Source organism: Sylvia atricapilla, chromosome 11 (assembly GCF_009819655.1).
Source record: "Sylvia atricapilla isolate bSylAtr1 chromosome 11, bSylAtr1.pri, whole genome shotgun sequence".
NCBI classification, from domain to species: domain Eukaryota; kingdom Metazoa; phylum Chordata; class Aves; order Passeriformes; family Sylviidae; genus Sylvia; species Sylvia atricapilla.
This window is the reverse complement of record NC_089150.1, coordinates 9,492,708-9,513,259: the sequence shown is the minus strand read 5'-3', so window position 1 is coordinate 9,513,259 and position 20,552 is coordinate 9,492,708. Positions and strand designations below refer to the sequence as shown.

General features: G+C 56.1%; 3 protein-coding genes across 7 annotated transcripts; 1 reads left to right on the top strand and 2 right to left on the bottom strand.

Moving 5' to 3' along the window:
* Positions 1-401: 401 nt before the first annotated feature.
* Positions 402-4,781, bottom strand: KLHDC8B (kelch domain containing 8B). 3 transcript variants are annotated; one of them, XM_066326581.1, is made up of 6 exons: positions 4,193-4,781; positions 3,047-3,511; positions 2,328-2,492; positions 1,902-2,126; positions 1,540-1,653; positions 402-734 (listed from the first exon to the last, which is right to left on the bottom strand). In XM_066326581.1, exons 1-6 carry the CDS (start codon positions 4,779-4,781, stop codon positions 538-540), a joined length of 1,755 nt encoding a protein of 584 aa, XP_066182678.1. In that variant the 3' UTR covers positions 402-537. The 3 variants fall into 3 exon arrangements, with proteins under 3 accessions (XP_066182678.1, XP_066182679.1, XP_066182680.1); XM_066326582.1 differs by having other exon boundaries at positions 1,552-1,653; XM_066326583.1 differs by lacking the exon at positions 4,193-4,781 and adding an exon at positions 3,735-3,951.
* LOC136365892 (uncharacterized) lies at positions 4,735-8,887 on the bottom strand. 2 transcript variants are annotated; one of them, XR_010744434.1, is made up of 6 exons: positions 8,650-8,887; positions 8,190-8,575; positions 7,442-7,602; positions 6,900-7,032; positions 6,041-6,177; positions 5,293-5,424 (listed from the first exon to the last, which is right to left on the bottom strand). XR_010744434.1 is itself a non-coding variant. In XM_066326587.1 (5 exons), the coding sequence occupies exons 1-5, from the start codon at positions 8,801-8,803 to the stop codon at positions 5,218-5,220; spliced, it is 1,041 nt and encodes a 346-aa protein (XP_066182684.1). In that variant the 5' UTR covers positions 8,804-8,879; the 3' UTR covers positions 4,735-5,217. The 2 variants fall into 2 exon arrangements, 1 of the variants encoding a protein (XP_066182684.1); XM_066326587.1 differs by lacking the exon at positions 6,041-6,177 and having other exon boundaries at positions 4,735-5,424; positions 8,650-8,879.
* Positions 8,888-9,085: 198 nt separating this feature from the next.
* On the top strand, positions 9,086-19,674 carry CCDC71 (coiled-coil domain containing 71). 2 transcript variants are annotated; one of them, XM_066326586.1, is made up of 2 exons: positions 9,086-12,643; positions 19,131-19,674. In XM_066326586.1, the coding sequence occupies exons 1-2, from the start codon at positions 11,570-11,572 to the stop codon at positions 19,152-19,154; spliced, it is 1,098 nt and encodes a 365-aa protein (XP_066182683.1). In that variant the 5' UTR covers positions 9,086-11,569; the 3' UTR covers positions 19,155-19,674. The 2 variants fall into 2 exon arrangements, with proteins under 2 accessions (XP_066182683.1, XP_066182682.1); XM_066326585.1 differs by having other exon boundaries at positions 9,088-14,256; positions 14,938-19,674.
* Positions 19,675-20,552: the final 878 nt, after the last annotated feature.

Here is a 20,552-nt window from a genome sequence, read left to right as displayed (position 1 = left end):
GGGGTCACTGAACTCTGCCTTGGGAGGGGTTTTCCTGACAAGCTGCAGCATATGTCCGCCTGGAGTAGGATAACCAGAGATGACATGACTCCACTGGGATAAAATTCCACATGTTTCCTTTATTTGAGGTGCTACATCACCTCCCAGGCACTGAGCTACAGGGCACCTCTGTGCTACATGAGACACTGACTGGGTCTACGACGACACAGCACTCACTGCTACACACACGGCACGGATACGCCGTGGCACAGATGGGGCCAGACAGGGCAGTGAGGCCAGCAGCAGTCTTGCCACTGCTGCTCCCTCCACACTGCTGGTGATGGCCATCCCACCAGGCAGGAGTTTGCCCTGGACTTCATTGCCACAGCGCTGCAGGAGCTGGGAGTTCCCAAAACCGCAGATGCTCTGGTGCCTGGCATCACAGGACAGAGGTTTCTTGGAGCCAGGTCACCCTGGGTGAACACATGGGTGCTCACACACCCTGTCCCCGTCTTCAGGCACTTGGTGCTTGGCCAGGGCTGGTCCCCGGGGTCCCACTCAGGGCACATCACGCAGGCACAGAGCCTCAACAGCACCGCTGGGACCCTGGGCCACACCGCCGATGACGAAGAGCAGACTGGGCGTTGGGCAGCTGGAGCAGGAGCAGCGGCCAGTGGGCATGGGGGGCAGCGGCTCCCACTTTTTCTGTGAGAGGCTGAACCCTTCCACTGAGTCCAGTGGGCAGGACTGGTTCCCTGTGGAAGACAGAACAACATCAGCCCCTGTGTAACTCCCTGCCCCCTACCCCAGGCTCTGCCTTTCCCTCTGCACATCCCTTTGATTTCTCAACAGGAGCCCTGAGCTGCACAGGCTTTGAGATCCCAGAGGCAATTAGTGGGGGCACAAGAGGATTAGCAGAGTCCCCATAGGGATGGCTGCTGGCACTAATGCCACACCTGCTGGCTCTGCCCCCTCAGCTACTCCTCACCCTCTCCCCCTCCCTGTGCCAGCACTCTGCAGGGATAAGGGAGGGCAGTTCCAGCTGCAGTAGGACTCAGGAGCAATGCCACAATGCAGGGAAGCAGCCAGCACCATTCCCTATTCCCACAGCAATCTTGGGGGTCTGGCAGCCCTCACTGCAGGGTGCTGGGGGTGCTGTGACTAGCACCACTGCAGGGTGCTGTGGCTGGCACCAGGCTCCCCAGGCAGCCCTTCCTGCTGTATCCCCTCTGCTGAGTGACAGCACTAACCTTTCCCCAGCTCTCTCGGGAGAGGGATGCAGCACTGCAACCCTGCAGAGCAGAGCTGAGCCACCATGGGTTGTGTGAGCCCCAGCATGCTGCACATGAGCTGGGAAAAGCCTGACTGGGGGGTGAAAGGGGCAGGGGCCACAGTGGGTCAGCCAGTGGGGCAGCAGAGTCTCCCCAGCACTCACAAGAGTACGGAGAGATGCTGCTGCAGACAGTGTTGCAGTAACCCCCAGCTTTGCACAGCCAACCTCCCTACTACCATGCAGATGTGCCACAAAGAATGTGGATGGGAATATGGCCACATGCCTACCCCCAGCATTACCGAGGCCACCCACAGCCACCACTCTTCCACCCAGGCATCCAGCCACGAAGTCGGCTCTCTTCTCTTTCATACGGATGGTACGGCTTGGCTTTCTCCACACACCTGGGTATGAGAGGGAGTGAGCATCACCTGCTGAGCTTTGCCCTCTACACACCAAGGCCAGCACACCCCCAGGTTAATAACTCCCTGAGACCAGGAAGCACAGGGCAGGATTCACCATGGATGCAAGGGGCTGACATTTAGAGCCCAGATAATCGTGTCCCTCAGGCACAGACACCCCTCACCAACCCACAGGGTCATCCTGGACCCACAGAAGATGCTCCCACCTCACCCAGAGACATGGAGCTCACCCTGCGCAGGATCAAACATCTCCACGGTGTTGACAAAATGGGGACGGGAATAGAAGTTGTGGGGCCCTGGCTGCTGCAGCCCACCCAGGCTGAAGACAACCCCATCAGCCATGGCACAGGCAGCGAAGGCGCGACGGCTGGGCACACTGGGGTAGCGTGTCCAGCTCCTTGTCTCCAGGTCAAAGGCCTCGAAAGCGGTGACAGGCAGCTTGCCTTGCCGGCCTCCTATGCACAGAGGAGACATAGCTGCCAGTGCCCCAAGCTGGCACTATTGGTGCGCTCAGCAAGCAGGATGGGACCTGATGGCTGCAGTGCTGGGCAGCATGGGGCTATCCTGGGGTGCAGCAGGTCATTCTTTGGCCTGGGAACAGAGGAAGATGAGGGTAGAGGCATAGGGGATGCTTGGTTTGCCCCAGAAGCACCTACCGAGGACGAAGATCTTGTTTCCCTGCAGGAAGGCAGAGGCCCCATAACATGGGGTGGGCATGGAGGGTAGGGGCTGCCAGTGGTCCTTTGCCGGCTCATAGACACGGACTAGTGCCTGGGGTGAGGTGTCTGCGCCCATTCCCCCAAGTGCGTAGACAGCCCCATCTGGAAAAGAGGCAGCAGTGAGGCAGGGGGATCTGTAGGCAGCATTGAAGGCCTGGGAGGCCCCCCATGCCCTCTGGGGCAGGCAGCATGAGTACTGCCAAGCCCCACAGCCAGACACTGCTCCAGGGCAGCTAGGAGACAGTGAGTACAGCCAGACTTGAGCCTGGAAATGCCCTGACCACACTGGGACCCTCTCACCCCCCTCTCCATCCCATCCATCAGGCACAGAGAAGAGCACAAGGGCCATCCTCTAATTATTCTCGGCAGTATCATCTCCCTGGAGACACCATGGCAACACAGACATACTGCCAAATCCTGCTCTTGCTTCTAGTGCGGCCGGCACCCCTGCCCGCTCCCACCACTGTCCTGACATCTCCTCTGCCCCACTCACCACACTGCAGCCTGGCCCATGCCACAGCATCTCTGTCCAGGGAGCGGACACGGGCACCACATACAGGGACCAACCCTGGCCCCTGGAATGCTGCATTGTGCCAAGACTCGAAGGATGCTCAGGAAACTTTGGGCAAGAGTCACAACACTTGCCTATCCCTCACCTCTCTGTACAGCTGAGATGCCCATGGAGGGCTGAGCCAATGCCGCCTTCTTCTCCCACTTGCCCTCATCCACGTGGTAGACCTCAACGGAGGCGAGGGGGCTCTGTGCCGCATCCACACCGCCCACAACCAAGATCTGCTTGCCCACGGCCAGGGCGGCAGCGCCAGCCCGCGGCGTGGGCAGTGGTGGGAGCGTGGTCCAGCGCTGGGCTGGGAGGTCGAGCACCTCAGCAGTTCCCAGGGCTCGCCCGCCGCCCCCGCAGCCGCCCAGCACGAAGAGCTGCCCGTCGCGGTGCGCGGCGCTGCAGTACACGCGCCGCGTGGGCATGGCGGGGAAGGTGGCCCACGCGAAGGCGCCCACGCCCGCCGCCATGGGCCAGGTCAGCCGCCCCGGGGGTCCCCGGGCTCTGGCCCTGCCGTGCCGCCCATCCGGCCTGGCTCGCCACTGGTCTGGCCCACGGCCTCCTGCGGGGAGAGCATCCGAGTCAGAGCCCGAGCACCCACCGCTCTCTCAGCCCCAGCTAGCCAGCTCCCCTTGGCGGTGCGACAGCTCCGGCACCGCGGGGGTCCGCACTGCCTCCCGGGGCTGCCTGCCCACCCCCTCCGGGCTCCCGATTGCGCCCCACGGCTCCCCCCTGTCCGCCCCCCTCCGGGCTCCCACTCCCTGGGGTTCTCTGCCCGCACGTACCAGTGCTCTTGGTTCCCGAGGTTCCCGCAGCCCGGGCTCCCACTACGCGGTGCTGCTGGTAGACAGCCCGCACTCACTGGGACTCGTGCGCCCGGGGCTCTCTACCCGCATCGCACGGGTCCGTACCCCGCAGCGGCTTCCCGTTCACAATCCAGACCGCGCCAGGTTCCTGCTCTCGGCTCACCGTCCTCACCGCCGGCGCTGCCCGCACTCCCGTCCGCAACCCCCGGGGCTCTGGCGCACTGCCCCGCAGCCGGCACTCACTGGGCTCCCGCCCACTCGCAGGCACTGGCGACCCCCGGGCTCACGCTGCAACGCCCGCGCCCCGGCGCTCCCCGGACTCCCGCCCGCAACCCCGGACGGCCGCTCCGCCGTGCCCAGACTGCCCGCTCCGCTCCGGACCGCCCCGCCGCCGTGAGCGGGACAGAGGCAGGGACTGGGACCAGAACCGCGCTCACCTCTCCGCCCGCTCCGCCGCTCTCTCCGCTGTTCCGTGCCTCCGCCCGCCTCGGGCCCGCCCGCTGCCGGTGGGGGCGGCGCCGCGTCCGCCCCGGCCCCCCTGCCGTGCCCCGCTCCCCTCCGCCCGGGCCTCCCGGTGCCACCGGCCCGCCGTGCCCCTGCCGCGTTCACCTCGCCGGGAAGGAACCATCGCAGCGAGAAGGACTGCAGAGACACTGGCTCTGCTCTCCCTCGTTGCACGCTGCCGGTGCCAGGGCCACACAGCGGCGTGTTCAAGGAGTCGTAAACCCATCGTCCTACCCTGGAAAGGACCCCTGTCCTGTCACCACTGCAGGGACAGAACATAAGCTCAGCCCTACTCTGAGCACAACCTTGCTGGGATCTCTCAGAAGCGTCAGGAAAGGTGCACATGGGTCTCAAACCCTCCACCAACACTTTTGTCTCCACTTGGCTGAGCCAGGCAAATGAACACGCTGGGAAAGGCACTTCCCACCCACCAGCACAGGCAGAGCCAAGGGCAGGCAGGAAACTCACACAGAAATGAGCTAAAAAGGTTTGCTTTAAAAACAGACAGAAGTGACAAGGCATCTGCCGAGAACACCACACCACAAATGCCACCTGGGGATGCTGCTGATAACACTGCACTCATCCTAGCACCTGCTCTGCACCAGCCATCACTGCAGGAGCAGGAAGGGAGGTGTGAACGCTGCGAGGCTGCCTGCATCACAGTATGGTGGAAGGGACCTGCCTGGTGAATGCTGGAGGACGGTCCAGCCCTCACACAGAAGTGCGCACCACAGGCAATGCTGCCGAAGAATTGAAAACCATTTCCTCCAAGAATCCCTTCGCACAAGTTCCCAGAATGCTTGTGTTTGCTCATGGAAGCTCCTGATAGGACTGAACACCCACATTGCACATTGGAGAGGTAACAGCTTGAAGCAGGAGACTGCCTGGGACTTTGCCTGCATGCAGCAGGAAGCAGGTGGTGTCCCAGTCTGGAGCCACTCAGCCCCATGAGGTGGTATCACTGTCCATCCCACTGCTGGCTTGGGGGGTCCTTCTCCATGCAAGCCAGGTAGCGGTCGTAGTTCTCCTCGCACCTCCTTACACAGCGCAGGAAATAGTCCTCATCAGCAATGGCCTCCAGCAAATTGGTTTGCACCAGGCAAATGTTGTACAGCTCTGAGGTGGGCACACTCCTGGGACTGCTGCTGCCCTGCTCTGAGAACACCTGCAGAGAGAGCAGAGCCTGGCAGCAATACACTGTTGGTATTGTGTGCCCCGTGGTGCACTCTGCCCTCCCCTCAGCCAGGCACCACCATGCTGGCTGGCTGTGTGTCAGGGGCAGAAGGCAAGGTGATCCTATCTACACTGCAACAGCAGAAGGTGAAGTTTCTTGTGATTTCCCCCTCTCCCAGAAAGTGCCTTTGACTCTGAAACAGCAAGTCACACATGTACATGGTGCTCCCTTAAAGAAACAGGCCACACCATGCAGCTGGAAGAAAACAACTCTGAGGAACAGCTGACTCCAGGCAAATCTCTGCCAACAGAGCCGCCTCCTTTAGCTGCCACAGGACAGAACAGGGACTTCACCTTCTGGTCTTCACCATGGCCTGCTTAAAGCCACCTGGAAATCTGTTTCACTCCTAGTGCTGCTCTGTCACCATCACTGACATGGGGACAGCCCTGCAGAGTTGCTGAGAGAATGCAAGAGGAGGAGAGAATGGAATTCCACCTACTGATCCTGGTTGCAGGACAGCAAGGCCCCAGCAGTGATGATGAGCCCTGCTGGGAAGATGCATGGCTGACTTCCCATGTGGTCTGCTGATACCCTAACTGAATCCTACCTGTGTGATCCAGCGTGGGAGCAGCCTCAGGGCTGGCTGCATGGCTGCCATGAGATCAGCAGAGCAGCCTGACTGACCAGCTGCGCAGGCTACCAGTGCCAAAGGAGGAACTCCTTGATCAGACAAATAGCCTGAGGCTGAAACATAGCAAGTGGAGCAGTGTGAGCCACACTGCTGCTGCAGATCTGCATGCAGTAGCCATTGCAGAGGCTCCCCTCAACCAGGCATGGCACAGACCAGAGCCTAGTCCTAACAGGTCTGTCCAGTCAATATCAATTCCTGCCACCAGCTATAAATGTGTAAGCTGAGAGAGCTTGTATGGAAAGGAATATCCAATGAGCATCTCACCCTTGCCATTCCTGGGCTGCCTGGCAAACACTGCAGACAATTCACTGGCTGCAGTGTTTATCCCCGTGCACCGAATACACATGGATGGAAACAGGCAGTGGTTGAGGATCAGCAGTGGACCTGCAGCTCTTGTTTGAGCATTGACAGCTGTCTAACGGCCAGGCACAGTTGTCTGCATAAACATTTTTTTTCCCAAGTGTGCTCCCCACAAACACTGCCCTTTCATTCAGATGGGTGATGGGACTGACAGCCCTGATATCATTGCTGCTGCCTCCAGGTGCAGGGCTGACTCAGTGGGGAGCAGAGGCAGCCAGCACCTGCTGTGCATTGCTGACTTCACCCTCTCTGTGCATCGCTGCCACCAACACTGGTGGCACAGGATGCAGTGACACCACGGCTATGCCTTGACCCTCCTTTGCAGCCTCATGCAAAGGGAACAAAACATGTCTGACCTTGCCAGGGACACCCCTAGTGCAGGCTGCTGGTGCCAGAGGGGCCTTCAGCCACCTACCTGGGGGTGAACAATGGTGTCCCCATCATCCAGCCGGATGTTGTCATCAATGAAGATGTGGTGGATGTCAGGATCATGGGGGTCTATCCACAGGGGCTTCCCACCCTGGGAAGAGAACTGATTTCTGGCCCACCTGAAACAGTAAGTGGGAGAATGAACAGTCAGGGGAGGGAGAGGGTGACACCTTCCAGGTAATGGCAGCCTGTACTACAGGCCCAGGGAACTGTACTACTCTGAGCCAGGGAAGCAGGACGGAGAATGTCCTGTCCTGCTGCCCACAGCCTCCTAGGATTGAGGCATTTTGCATCAAGGTGACAAATCAGGGGGTCTTTGGAGAAAAGAAGAAGGTATCCCAGGGAATGGGGACCTCAGGAAAGGTGTGAGAGTCCCATCAGACTGGCCACAGGCAAAATGAGGAGTGCCTAAGTGATAGGGACCCCAACAATATAAAGGCTTCAAAACTAGGCGCTATCCCAGAAACTAAGAGAATCAAAGGAAAGAAGATAATGCCCAATCCACTTCCTTGATGCCCTCTTTCTCACCAGTCAAAGTGGTCTTGGAAGCCTCCAATTCCCTCAAAGGAGCTGAAGTAGTTGTAAAGCTTTCTTCTGTCTTCCCGGGTAGCCAGACGCTCTGCTCCCCGTGTTAACACCACCTCTCGCTTGCTGCAGCGTATCTGGCCAGGGCTAAGATCTACAGGGAGCTGCAGGACCACAGAAAACGGGGAAGGAAAAGTTTCCAAAGCAGACAGGTTGTTTCATGCACTGGCAGAGACACCAAGCATCAGGGAGGTGTGAGTGTGGGAGGATGGTGCTGGGAAGATGAGAAGAGGAGGCATGCAATGCATCCAACCAAAAATCATCCCCTCCCCAGGGATGGAAAGGAACGACCTCCTAGCTGCACATTGCCCCCCTTTGAATCTCTGCAACATGAAAACACTCCAAGGAATAACTAAAGCCTCTTCTAAAGCTCATTCCCAACGCTCCTGCTCAGTGTGCTGCCAGTGGGAGGAGAGCGCAGCTCTAATCAGCTCTGGGCCAGGGAGCCCTGCTCTGCTGCAGCAGCCCCTCCTCGGGAGAAGGCATGCTCTATGCAACACGGGATACCCCAAGAGAGCATTCCACATAGGATCTGCACACACATGCTCCCCCACAGCTAGCAGCTTCATCCAGAGAAGCTTTTAAAGGCAGTCTGGCCAAGCAGTTGGAGAGCAGTCTGACGTGGGGGGGGCTCCGTGGGACCATCTGGCTGCCCTTCCCCATCACGACGGACCTTCAGGGCGCCACTCACCGCCACATCCTTCAGGGCAGGGAACTGGGGGTGCTGCCCGTCCAGAGCGCTGCTGACGGCCTGCAGAGCACGGGGCAGGTCGCTGCCGAAGGTCCTGAAGACAACGGCGAAGGCCCTGCCATCCCGGTGCAGCGTGTCCAGGAGGCGGAAGAAGGAGGGCAGGATCAGGTGGTAGCGTTTGCCGGGCTCCCCTGGCACCGACAAGGCGTCCTGCGGCCGGCCCGGCCACTCCAGCAGCCGCAGGTGACGAGCGTGGAGGTCGCGGAAGCGCCGGCCCGGGCCGGCCTCGGTGAAGGCGGGGTCCCGGCCGTGGCGGCTGTAGTAGCTGAGGGCGCCGGGGCACGGGGAACGCAGGGATGGGAGGTCGCTCACCCACTCCCACTCGCCTAGAAGAGAAGAACGTGCTCAGTCCCCGCCACCGCCACACCGGGTACCCCGTACCCCCGGCCCCGACGCTCACCGGAGGCCCCGACGCGGCCCCAGGTGACGGTGCTGAGAAAGGTGTTGAGCGCTGCTCGCGGGGCCTGTCCCGTTACCGTGTCCGCCACCACCACCGTGTTGTTGAGGTCCACGTGCAGAACCAGGCGCCGCTGTCGCCCGACCCCGCCGCTCATCGCCCCGACACCGACCCCGTTACCTGGTGACGGCGCCGCTTCCGCCCGCACCGCTTCCGCCGGCGGCGCCCCCTGCTGGCCCGGGGCGGCCCGCGCCGCCGTTGCCGTGGACACCGCGGGGGCGGGGCGCGGGGCCGTGACTGTGGGCGTGACCGCGGCCGCGGGAAGGGACAGGAAGCGGAAGCGGGCGGCGCTTCCGGCGCCCCGCGGGCGGACATGTTGGAGCGGCGGGTGCGGCGCAGCGGCGGGCGAGGGTCTGGCGGCAGCCGGTAGGTTGGGGCCGGCGGGCCCGGGCCCCACACCGGCTCCCGGGCGAGGGCGCTGCCGAGCCGCCCCCTGGGGCGGCCTTGCGGCGCTGGAGGCGGAGCCGTGGCGCTGAGGGCCCCGCCCCGGCCCCCGCCCCTCCGGTCCCGAGAGCCGGAGCGGGCCGAGCGCGGGTGCCGCACCCCCAGTCTGCACCAATCACCTCCCGTAGCCCTCCGGGGAGGGCCCGGCCCAGGCGGCCTGCCCACCCCGGCGTCCCTCCGGCCGGCGGGCCGAGCCTTGGGGAGGCTGCCGCGGAAGCGAGGGACGAGCCCTCGGGAAGGGGCATCGCCGGCGCCGAGGGGCGGCCCAAAAGGACAGGCTGAGCGAGGACCTGGCGGCCCCGTCGAGCCCTCCTTGGGACTGCGCACCGGCCTCCAGCTCTACAGGCTGCCCCAACCCGGCGTCTCGGCCCTGCTGGCAAGCGCTTTTCCCCTGCGGTGCACCCGGAGAGCCCTTTCCATGCTCGGACAGCCGGGCCTCTTTACCCGTGCTAGCATCGCCCTTCCGGTGCTGTGCTTGCACCGTGCCGGGAGTGCTGTGTTCCCGTAGGCGCCCGGCCACCACTAGTGTGTCACATGAGGGAACCTGATGTCGGGAGGACAGGCTGTATGGGGGTGCGTCTGCTCGGGGCTGTGTTTCCTCCAGTACAGCTGGCACTGCATCAAATAGGACCAAGCGGATGGGTGTTGCAAAGTCCTGTTCTCATTAAATGTCACAGCCAGAACACCTCTTTAGATGTCCCAGCTGCTCCTGGGCTTGCTGCGTTCTGAAGATGATCCATTTTGCAGCCTGTTGAGCCTATGTTGTTACTTGTGCTTCTTCGTTGGTCTCTGCCTCACTACCAGATCAAAATTAACATTACACCCTCTCTGGTTTTTCTGTGCCTGGCTCTGCTTGGTCACTTTGGAGGTGGTGACTCTCACTGCTGGCTGGTTGAAGCTCGCTGAGACACTGTGGGATCACTTCCCTGCTGCCTCCCCTCCTTTGTGGGAGATCCCCCGCCTGCCTCTGAACAACTGTATTATCCTGCTCCAAATCCCTCTTTGGCTATGACGTCTGCAGAGCACTTGACTGAGATTAGTCTGTCATGTGGAGGTTCTTACTCCCCCACTGACCTGTGCTTTCCCTTCTGTGGCTGCTCTTGGCTTGTGTCTCTTCCCTGCTTGTGCAGCTGGCGGCAGCACAGGCTCTGCTCCTGTTCTGTGGTGAGACCAGAGTTCTGGGGGGAACATGGGACATGAGCAGTTCCTTGTTCTGTCTGCTCAGGTGCTAACTTCTCCATCAGTTTTTTTGCCTGTGCGCTGCCCTCTCCAAAGCTGTTTCTTGACGCCTCCTGCATTACCCTGATCAGGGTTTTTAACTGAATCTTATTATTTTGAGAGGTATCAGTAAAGCTAGAGATTCTATGCCTCGTCAGTCTAGCATTCAGCTGTGGAGCTGTGAGGCCACCAGCATCAGAGTTCTCCCGGGTACTTCCTAAAGTCCTGCCTGGACTGCCCTTTAAGTTCTGCCTGGATTGCCCTTTAGTGCCTATTTTTTACTGAAAGCAATAATTGATGCTTTTATGCCGGGCAGGCAGCTGCGCAGCGCCCTGAGTGTGATCCCAGTGTTGTCCCTCAGGCCTTTGTACACTTGGCCCTGGTGATGTGTGTTTCCTTCATGCAGCCCTGCTTGAATTTCCTGCTTCCTCCTCACTTGGCAGCAAGTGTCCTTGGATCAACACCAGTTTGCTGTGACAGCAAGTTGTGGACCGTTGTTCAAACAAGGGAACAGCAAGGAGCAGTGCTGCCTTGCCACAGCATTCAGCATTAATGAAGCACAACTGGAACAGCCTCCAGCCCTGCTGCCAGGTCTCCAGGAGGAAGCTGCAGCTTTGGCAGAGACAATCAATTTTTGAGCAGCATCAGTTAAGAAGCTGAGAAATTGAAGGTGGTACTGGGATGCAGTTGAAGTGCTTAGGCATTTCTTAGTGTTGAGGTGGCTTGATGGTGCCGCTCGTGGTGTGTGCGCAGGGAAAGGGTTCAGTGAGGGTTCAGTTCTTCCTAGGGAAAATGATATCTGTTTATCCAAAGCTGGGGTGGGTCAAACTCAAACTGGAAATAAGCTGCAGATTTTGCTGAATTAATCTTTGGAGTCCTTCATCTTGGGGTGGCTTGGATGGGATTTCCTGAAATTTTTGTTTAGATTGGAAGATATTTTTGTGAGAGATGTTTTAGTTTTATTTCAGAGGTAGATGAGTGACAGGATTTTCTTGTTGATGCTTCTATCCTGGGTTGAGCCCAGAATCTGACATAATGTTTGCGACCAGCCACACCTGGGCTTAATGGTTTCAGGTCCCATATTAGAAACTTGGGTGATTTCAGTTGCTGTATGCTAACTGTCTTTTTTCTCCTTTCGAGGCATCAAGGGTTGTTTTTCCAGTAATTTGGACCTTTTTGAAGCACCTGCTTTCCTAATGCCATGAATATTGCAGTGAACAATGAGGAAGAAAAAGCTGTCCATTCCTGGTCAAGAATTTCCTCTGCAGGACAGAAAGTGCTGGAGGAAGCCCTCCGAGTCTTCAACCCAATGTCCAAGGACCTTTCGGACACAGAGACCCAGCTAGTGGCCTTCATCCAAGGCCTGAAGGAGGAGGGCTACCAGCCCACGATTCTGAGGAGTAAGGATGTGTACGGGTATAGCTCGTGCACGGCAGTCACACCGAGTCAGATGGAAGAAAACAAACAGTGCAACTGTGCCAGCACCACTGAGCCCACTCAGAGTCCAGCCAGGAACTCAGTGGGAAAAGTGGCCCCTTTGCCCACCAGCATTCCAGTGAGCTCTTTGAAAGAGCTATCCAGTCAGCCAGTCTCCAAAGGGGATTCCACGAATCTCCTCTTGAGCTCCTTGAAGCAGACGGGATCTGGCACATCCAAGGCAGCAGCAGTGGGCTTCCCTACGAGCATGTATCCTGACGTGTATCCAGCTGTGAGACTGTCAGTGGTTCTGGAAGCCCTGGTGCCACTGAAAACCGCAACGTCCTGTTTGGAGTCCAAGTACACACAAGGGTGTCTTGGGATCTCTCCCTCAGACCTTAAACTCCTCAAGACTTCAAGTCCACCAAGGCAGTTTTCTTCAAGCAAGAGCACTAAAATAACTGAAGGCAAGGGGTACAAGCGTTCTGTTAAAAAAGCACCAGATTCTGCCACCTGCGCTTTAAACCTTCTAAAGGGACCAAAGGGTGGAGTGCTGCAGGAGAGCAACGCCTGCAAAGCCTCCGGAGTTCTCAACGGGAGAGTCACAGGCAGCTCGTCCCAGGACTGCAGCACAGCACCACAGCCCAAGACCTTGAAAATCAAAGATAAGGAAGCTCTAGTGGGAAAAACAGAGTGGAAGGACAGCAGCACTTATCAGGACAACACTGGGCAGAAGAAGAGAAGAGCTACAGAGGCAAAAGAAGCACCACAGGGGAAAAAAGCAAATACCATTCCTGTTGGAAAGAAAACTCGACAGGCTCAGAGCACTTTGAACCTGCTGAAATTCCGGACCATCAAGGTGGGCAACTCTTCCTCTGATGATGAAGTGAGGAGGAAAGCACAGAAGATTCTTAGGGTCAACCTATCCCCTGTGATCCAAATTCAGCCTTTATCCCATTCTTGTAGCGTCCCCTGAATTTCTTCACTTTGTCACTTTCTTTTGTAAGTAAGTAAATACAAGCCTGGCACCAGAGTGCAGAGAGGTTTAGGAGTGACTCTGTGTCTGTGATGCCAATATGCCCACTAACCTGCAGACAGAGCAGCCCATTCTCGTGCTGTTCCTGCCTGTCTGCCCCTGCTGTGCAGAACTGGCTGCAGAAATCCAAACCCCTGTTTGGGAGTGCGAGATGGTGACTCTGGCCAGCATCAAGCAGAGCAGGCCAGAGAGCTCACTTCCCACCACACTCCCTGAACGTGGAAGGCTGTGCTCTTGTGCAGGGGAGGACACAGGACTTTCTCATTACATTGATGCACTGTGATATTGCTCTTTTCCAAGCTGTACATTTACTGGTTTTATTTTGATCAAATTTTATAACTTTATAATCTATATATCTATATATCCATATACATACGTATGGCCCAGGAACTGTGGGACTTCCTCCATCCCTTTGGGATTGGGTTTGATAGCTTTTGTTCCTCTTTCCTGTAAGCTTGTCTTTTGTTTAAAGGTGCCAGGATTCCTTTGTGGTTCAGTGTTGTGACAGTCTGTCCTGGGCTCCCTTGAGCAGCTCAGAGGCAGCAGCGTTATAGCCACTTGCTTGTCTCCAGAATGCCAAACAATATGAAGAATTACCAGGTGGTACTTTTAATCCTGTTTTTGGTATTACCTCTGCATAACAGTGAGGGGAGTTTCACAGGGCTGCAAGTCTGTCTGGCATCTTTAGGTGCCTCCTCCCTTTGTGGGTAGCAGAAGTTTTGAACTCATGGTAGAGATTTGCCTCTGAAGAGGATTCCTCCCCAGTACCCAGCATTACTCTGCTCTCCTATACCCCAGGTGCAAGCTATGGATCAGGAACTGTGACTGTTAGAGCCAAAGGGCTGGAATTGTTAGCGGGAATTGTGTAGTGTCCTGACTACAATGTAACTGCTTTGCTGTTGCTGCGTGTTCCAGGACCAGTGCCGGTAGAGAGGACTGTTGGTTTTGGCTGGAGTTAAATCACAACAGAAACACAGGCTGTGTTTGAATGTATTAGCTACATCCTGCCAGTCCCAGTGCTCTGTGGGATACTTGAGCCTGAGTTAAAGCAGAAAAGCAAAAAATCTGGGAGGACATAAACCAGCGCTTAAACATAGAGTTGCTTTCTGTGATTTGTGGGGGTGAAGCAGTAGGAGAGGAGATGGGCACTGTACTGTGGTGGGTGGCAGCCTTGCTGTGCTGTCAGGGATGTTGTGAGAAGGTGTGTGGCAGGTGTGAGAGCTCTGTGTGGAAGGAGTGCAGGCTCTGCTGTCCCCAGGAGGCACTGCAGAACCGCTGCAGATGGCTGCTGTCACCTCCCTCACTGGGGGCATGCTGTTGGACAGGAACATGGCTCTGCGCTCCACAGGGAGGGATGTACTAATCCCAGGAGAAACTCCTCCCTGGAGTAGTTAGTGCTGCTGCTGTCACCTGGAAGGAACAACCTGGTGTCCTATGTCGGGGGTGTTTCTTCACCTGAGCTTTAGGTGGTTTAAAGTCCTTGGCCCTCTAAAAAGCCCCGAGTCGCATCCGTGTAAAAAAGCAGAGTCCTCAAGGTTTGTTTTCAGGTTTCTCGTGTTGTTTATTATTTGGTATCTCAAAATTTTCTCTGCTCCCAGCTGAGGTCTGGACAGCAGCTGGGACACGAGGCGACTGCCCCACAGATGGGATGTCCCCTAACATTTATACAGATAATTACGTACTAGTTATTTACTATTTTGTGCCAATGCCCAGCGCCCACACCAGAAGTGACATTCTACTTCGGTCCAATCCACTCTAACTACTTTGTGCCATCACTGCCCCAAAAATGGAGGACGAGGAAGAAGAAGTACATAAGGTACCACCCAAATTCAACCATCTTGTCCCCATTTACTTGTATTCTAAAAATTCTAAAACTATTAAATTCTACATCATCTACTGTGCTAAACTACAATTTTCACATCCTGGAAGTTTGTAATTACTTCTGCAATGTTGAAAGCTTTTCCCATGGATTAAAATCAAACCCGGTGTCTTCCTGGGCTCTGTGCCAAGGTCTCTGAGCCCCCTCGACCGTCTCCACACCCCCCTGTCCAGGGCTCAAACTCCTTTCCTCAGGTCCCAGGCCATCCAAGGGGATGTCCTGGACTCCAACATCCTAGGGAAAGGAAGAGGCATTGGGCTGGGCATGGGCCTGGCTCTGTATGCTGCTATATGCTCAGATCTCTGTAGCAGTAGTGTAATCCACTCATTCTCTCACCAGCTCAAAATACCAGTTGTCTGACCTAGTAATCTCTGTGGACATTGGCTGAAGGGATGACCACAGGGAAGTCCAATCTGAGTTGCTGTCAGAGATCATAACTTGCAGTGTTTGAGACTGACCTGTGAATGCCACTGCTTGGCTGCTGCAGAGGAGGAAATACATTCTTCTGCTTCTGTGTTTTAAAATGCCCTGGCAGAGAGTTCCCTGTCCTGACCTGATGCTGGATGAACAGGGGCTCTCCATCACTGTCAACTGGCCAAAAATTGCTTTGTTCCTTTTGTTCCCACTCCTTCAGACCTTTCTCATTCCCACGCTCTCAAATGCCAGGTCTTGGAAGTCCTGCAGTGGTGTTTCTCTGTTGGGCTGTTTCCCGAGGAGGGCTCTGAACTCCTGCCTGCAGTATTGCTGTCAGGCTGCTCAGAAGCTTCCCCGTTCCCAGACCCTTATAAGGGCACTGAGATCTGTCTTTGGAGCCTCCTTATGCAGCACAGACGTCCCAGCAGAGCACGTGGCCTCCGCTGGGAAAAACAGTGTGCATCAACAAGGCTGAATCCAGGTCGAGGTCGCTTTTGCTCCAGCCTGAGCTGGAAGCTGAGCACCTGAGGCAAACTTACCAGGCCACATCCGTCCTCATTGCTGTATGTCTTCCCCCAGATGCACTGCTGCCTCCCTCCCCACTCTCTTCCATCACCTCTTGTCTTTCACAGCTTGGGTCTCTGCCAGTCAAGGACTTGACTTGTACTGTTTCTTAACACATCCAGCACAGCATCCAGCCTTAGTGCTGTCATGCCTTTCCCAGCACTGAACTGTGTTCTCTGCAGGTTTGGTGATGACAGTTTTCCCTGTGTCCTTCCCAGGCTACCAGCAAAAGGTTTTCTGCTCCACAGGGAGAAACAAATTTTGGAAACCCTTTGGTTTCCAGGTAAGACTCCTGCCAGGGAAGTGAGCACTCCATAGGTGTGTGCTCAGGGACTTGCCCATCACCAGTCCCATCTCTGTCAGCTCTCCTGCGCATCTCTAACAGACCACAGGGCCCTGAGCAACAGGGCTGTGCTGGACCTCCATTCTCTGCCCTCCTGTTGTCTCTTCTTCCTCTTGCAGGTGCTTCAGGAACTTGACTGAAAGGGTTGCAGGTTGTTAGAGAGGGGCTTTACAGCCTCTGTGCCAATGCCAGCATCTGCTGCTTGGCAGAGGGGGTGCCTCAGTCTGGCACAGGTTGACTCCACTGTCCTTCGACTCATGCCCAAGTGTGGATGCTCCTGGTGTCCTGGGCATGTAACACTGATGTGCATGAGGCTGCAGAGGGGCTCTGTATGCATGCTGCTCTCTGCTCTTTAGGGAAGTTGAAGGGTTTGATCAAACCAGAGCTCTCTGCTTTTTAGGGAACTTGAGGGGTTTGATCAAACCAGAGCCACCTAAGACCTGATCTAACCAGAGGTCTCCTCCACAGGTTTCTTCCATCCTGTGGTGTTCTCTGGCAGCTGAGTAACACTTCCAGGGATCTGTGCAACAGTAACTGGCAGGGCCCATAGAAATGCATTGCCCGGAGTGCTGTGGTCTCTGCTGAGCATGTGGTATGCACCTTGTTCAGACCTGTTCCCGTATTAGTCACTCTGAATTCATCCAAGTGCCTAACCTGGCCTGTGTTGTTCTGGGCACTGTGACAGCCTAGAGCTTTGGAGACTCTCTTAGGAATGCTTTTAACGCATGGATTTGTGCCACTGTCACTTCTAGAAACAATTCGTCTAGCGGTCAAAGGGCTGTTCTTCCAACTGATTTTTTGGAAATAATTTCTCCTTTTATTCAGCTGCCAAGAAGCAGTTTATGCTTCCCCTCCACCCGACAAGGTCCTTGAGCTTCCTGCATGCTTCAGATGTCCGTCAGCAAGGTCCATGGGGAGAGTAACTTGTCCAGCAGGCAGCTGAAGGGGAAGCTGACATCAGATACCAGTTGAAATCACAATGTTAATTGGTAGAAATGTTCTGAAGCTCCTGTCCACTGTGATCAGATTTCACCATCTGCCACTGCTTATGGCTGTAGAAGTTTCTCCTCAGCCTCTTCCCTGTAAGCCATGTAGCGTGTTGCTGCTGCTGCTGCTAAATTATTTGCACCCCCCCCCCCCCAGAGCCAGCTGCTAGAGCAATCCTTGTACAGAATTTCTTAAGCACTTTCTTAATTTAATTAGTTATTAATTAATAATTTCTGCAAAATAAGAAGGGATTTATTTGTTACTCCCGCTAGGCAGCCCACAAGTGGTATTTCAGTGTGTGAAGGAGATGTGCTCTCTGGGGTGCTCACCTCACTGGACAGCTCTCAGACTAGTTCATACTAACAGGGCTAGGGTTAGTGGGCTGAGATCCCCCCCTTGCCTGGTGCTTCTTTGCATGGAGTTCAGCCAGTTATCAGCTAAGAACATGGCAGGGGAATTGGCAGCAGAACGGCACAGATGGGTGATGGCTGTGCACATGGCTCCATGGTCCTGCTCCACAGCTGCCTGTGTTTTGCGGCCTGTCCTGCAGACCCCCTTGGTACACCAGGAGCATTTCTCCACCCCAGCTCCAGCTGTGGCAAGAGGGGCTGGGAGGCTCTAGGTTTTGGAATTGAGCACAGAGTTTGTGCCCTTTTAATTGTGACTTGTGCTTTGTTCATGGCAAGAACTTGCCAGCATGTGGGGGGTTCAGCCACCCCAGCAGTTCTTCCCCTTTGGATCCAAGATCCCTGCCCTGTCTAGGAGCTGGGCCTTTGGCCATGGCTCAAGGGATTCCTGCTTATGGAGAGCAGGTTTGTCTCTCAGCTCCAGCTGGGCAGTGTGACTTGAGCTGGGCAGCTTCCCAGGCAGGAAGGCAGGTTTCCATGGGAGGATCCTTTTTTTGGCCGTGGTTGACAAGGTCAGTGCAGAGCTGGGGAGCACTGGCTGCTCAGTCGGGCTGGTTGGTTTATGTGGAAGTGACAGTTTCTTTTTCAGTCTTCAAAATGGCACTGGTCTCTTTGCTGCTGTGCTCAGAGGGGGGTGGCCTTCCAGGAGCTGAGGTGGCCCACAGAGAGGACAGCAGTTTTGGGGTATCTGGCACCTTCCTGACAATGCTGCAGCCCTCAGCTTTGACAGCTGGGTGGGCTGGCACAACCTGTGGAGAGCACAGCAGGCCAGGATGCTCCTGAGCCCTCACATTCAGGTCTCTGCTAGAGAGCACCATGATAGGGTTTCCCTCTCCTTACAGCCTGTTCCTCCTGAAGCTGGGTGCTGTTAGGAAGGTGCCAGGTGCCTCAGACGAATCTTGTTCCAGAAGACATGAGAGGCCAGCCTTTGTCACCAGGTCATCCCTGAGTGTGGCATGAAGCTTGTCTGTAGGTGTGACACTGCTGGAACTTGTAGGTTGGCCAGCAGCTGCCTCCAAAGCCATGGTGCTGAGGCCAGATCCCTCCCTTTGGTTAGGAGCACCAAGGAAATCTGGTGAAAAAGCGAGAAGCTGGGAGTAGGGAAAGCTAAAGATGCCAGCAGCACCTGGACAGCCAGCAGCCTATAGCTTCTGTGTCTACTGCAGAAGATGTGCAAACAGAGGAGCCAAGGCTGTGGCATTCTGCAGGACTGTCTTCCTTCCATCCCTGCCTGGCCACAAAGCTTCTCCTGCCCTGCCTAGCAGCAGTACACAGACACTGGTGCTGCAGGTGAGCGGGAGTCCTTATGGAGCAGGCACCCCCTCCCAACCCTTCATTTCCATCATTCACTGGACTCATAATCTGCTGCTCATGTGGCCTCTGAAATACCTTCCCCAGGGAGTCCCTTAAAGGCCTTATTATTGTCTGGGACTCTTTCCTTATTGTCTTAATTAGCCCTTTCTGTTCCTGTGTTCCTGTGGCTACAAGCAGCTCCTGTGCCTGTCTGGTGATTCGCACAGATACAGTCAGGCACATGGTGCTGTTTTAAAAGAGAAGGTGCTGCAAAGCTACCCCCAGAAATACCTCCCTTCCTGCCCCTGCTCCACCACACTGCCCAGGCCTGGATTGGGACAAAATGATTATCGGCACCATATGATGCCCTCCCTCCTCCTGGGTCCTGGTGCAGCTCTCTGAGGAGTAGCATTTCCTGACCAGACACACGGCAGCTGCTCTGGGTGACACAGGGGCTCTGGGTGGGCACTGCCCGGCTCTTGCACTGCTCTCTGCTGGCCAGCATTTCCATGAGCGCCATCTCCACACCGCAGCATGACCAACCTGCTCTGGCTGAGACCGGCACCACGAGCTCCGCTCTGGCATTCCCTGGTGCTTGGGCATCACAAGCAACAGCTGGGGAGCAGCAACTGCAACATGCAGGAGGGCGAGTAACAAACTTTGTATGATGATTTTACAAACGACCATCTTGTTCTTGAGTGAACTTTTTACCGTTTCATTTGTTTGTGTAGAATGTTTCTGAAGTTCTAATAATATTTAATGTTAATATGAAGCTGGGCTGTTCCACACTCAATGTTGTATATTTTGGAATGGCATTGCTTAATGAAAAGACAGCATTAGTATTATTCCACTCTTTGGAAAGGAATGGAACAAAAAATAGACTGTCTTTTTTCTTAAATGAAGTGAACTTTTTGTTATGAATTCCTAGCAGGTGTCCAGCCCTTCAGTAAAATGGTGCTCAGAACCACCCAATGTGTCCAGCTTTTCTTTAGGCTATGACAGACTGCTCCTCCCTGGGCTCCTGCTCCCTGACCTGTGTCAGCTCCATGGAATGGTGTTTCCTGTGTGCCCAGCTGCTGTGTGCTGCATGGGGCACGCTCGGTTGCAGACTACACCCCCAGCTCTTCTCCCCCGTTCTCCCAGGAAAGTTTGGCATTGCTCAAACTCCATTAAGGATTGCCTGGTTTGGGGAGGGAAGTACCCTGGATGTGTGTCACTGGTGCTGAACTGGGATAAATCCACATTCCTGGTTGGTTCCTAGAAACATGCAGGGTGGCACTGTGCTGGCAAGGTGCTCTGCCAGCCTCAGCCTGCCTGCCCACCCTCCAGCTTCTCTCTGAATCTGCCCTCTGCAGCTGGGACCCTCTGGCCAGCTAATTCAACAGAAGCACCATTGTTCCACGTTTTGCGATCTGGATCCAGTTTGTGCCACGGGGCTGTCAGTGCACTGACCCAGCACTAATGGTGGTGGGACTGCGGCCCGGGGCAGAGAGCTGCTCCAGTGTTGTGCTGGAGCCCATTCCTCGAGAAGGGAAGTAGTTAAGTAATTCTCTGCTCACTAAGGATGTTCGGGAAAGTGCTGGCTGCCTGCTGTGCGCACGGAAGTCAGTCCAAGCAGGGCTGGCCAGACATGAGAGGCTGCCCCTGGAGCTCAGGGGCTCTGCTGAGGATGGGTGAGGGGGGGGCTCTGCACTGTTGCAGGAGTGCCCTGATCGCTGCTGAAAGGTGCTGGGGAAGCGAGGCTGTGGGTGCCCGAGGAAGCGGGGGATGCTGGGCAGCATTGAAATGCTGGTGTTGGAGGGCAGAGCTGCTGGCAGATCTCTCTGGCCAGTGGAGCTGCCCCAG

What these genes read in the sequence shown, in the direction of transcription:
- KLHDC8B (XM_066326581.1), bottom strand. Translation starts at nt 4,781, where the DNA reads ATGCCTTGTCACTTCTGTCTGTTTTTAAAGCAAACCTTTTTAGCTCAT. An exon ending in CATCTCAGCTGTACAGAGAG is followed by an intron (nt 2,493 to 3,046) that starts GTGAGGGATAGG and finishes CCTCTTTTCCAG; the next exon opens with ATGGGGCTGTCTACGCACTT. An exon ending in TGGCCTCGGTAATGCTGGGG is followed by an intron (nt 735 to 1,539) that starts GTAGGCATGTGG and finishes TGTCTTCCACAG; the next exon opens with GGAACCAGTCCTGCCCACTG.
- LOC136365892 (XM_066326587.1), bottom strand. Translation starts at nt 8,803, where the DNA reads ATGAGCGGCGGGGTCGGGCGACAGCGGCGCCTGGTTCTGCACGTGGAC. An exon ending in GGGCCGCGTCGGGGCCTCCG is followed by an intron (nt 8,576 to 8,649) that starts GTGAGCGTCGGG and finishes CTTCTCTTCTAG; the next exon opens with GCGAGTGGGAGTGGGTGAGC. An exon ending in ACACCATTGTTCACCCCCAG is followed by an intron (nt 5,425 to 6,899) that starts GTAGGTGGCTGA and finishes CTCTCTCTGCAG; the next exon opens with GTGTTCTCAGAGCAGGGCAG.
- CCDC71 (XM_066326585.1), top strand. Translation starts at nt 11,570, where the DNA reads ATGAATATTGCAGTGAACAATGAGGAAGAAAAAGCTGTCCATTCCTGG.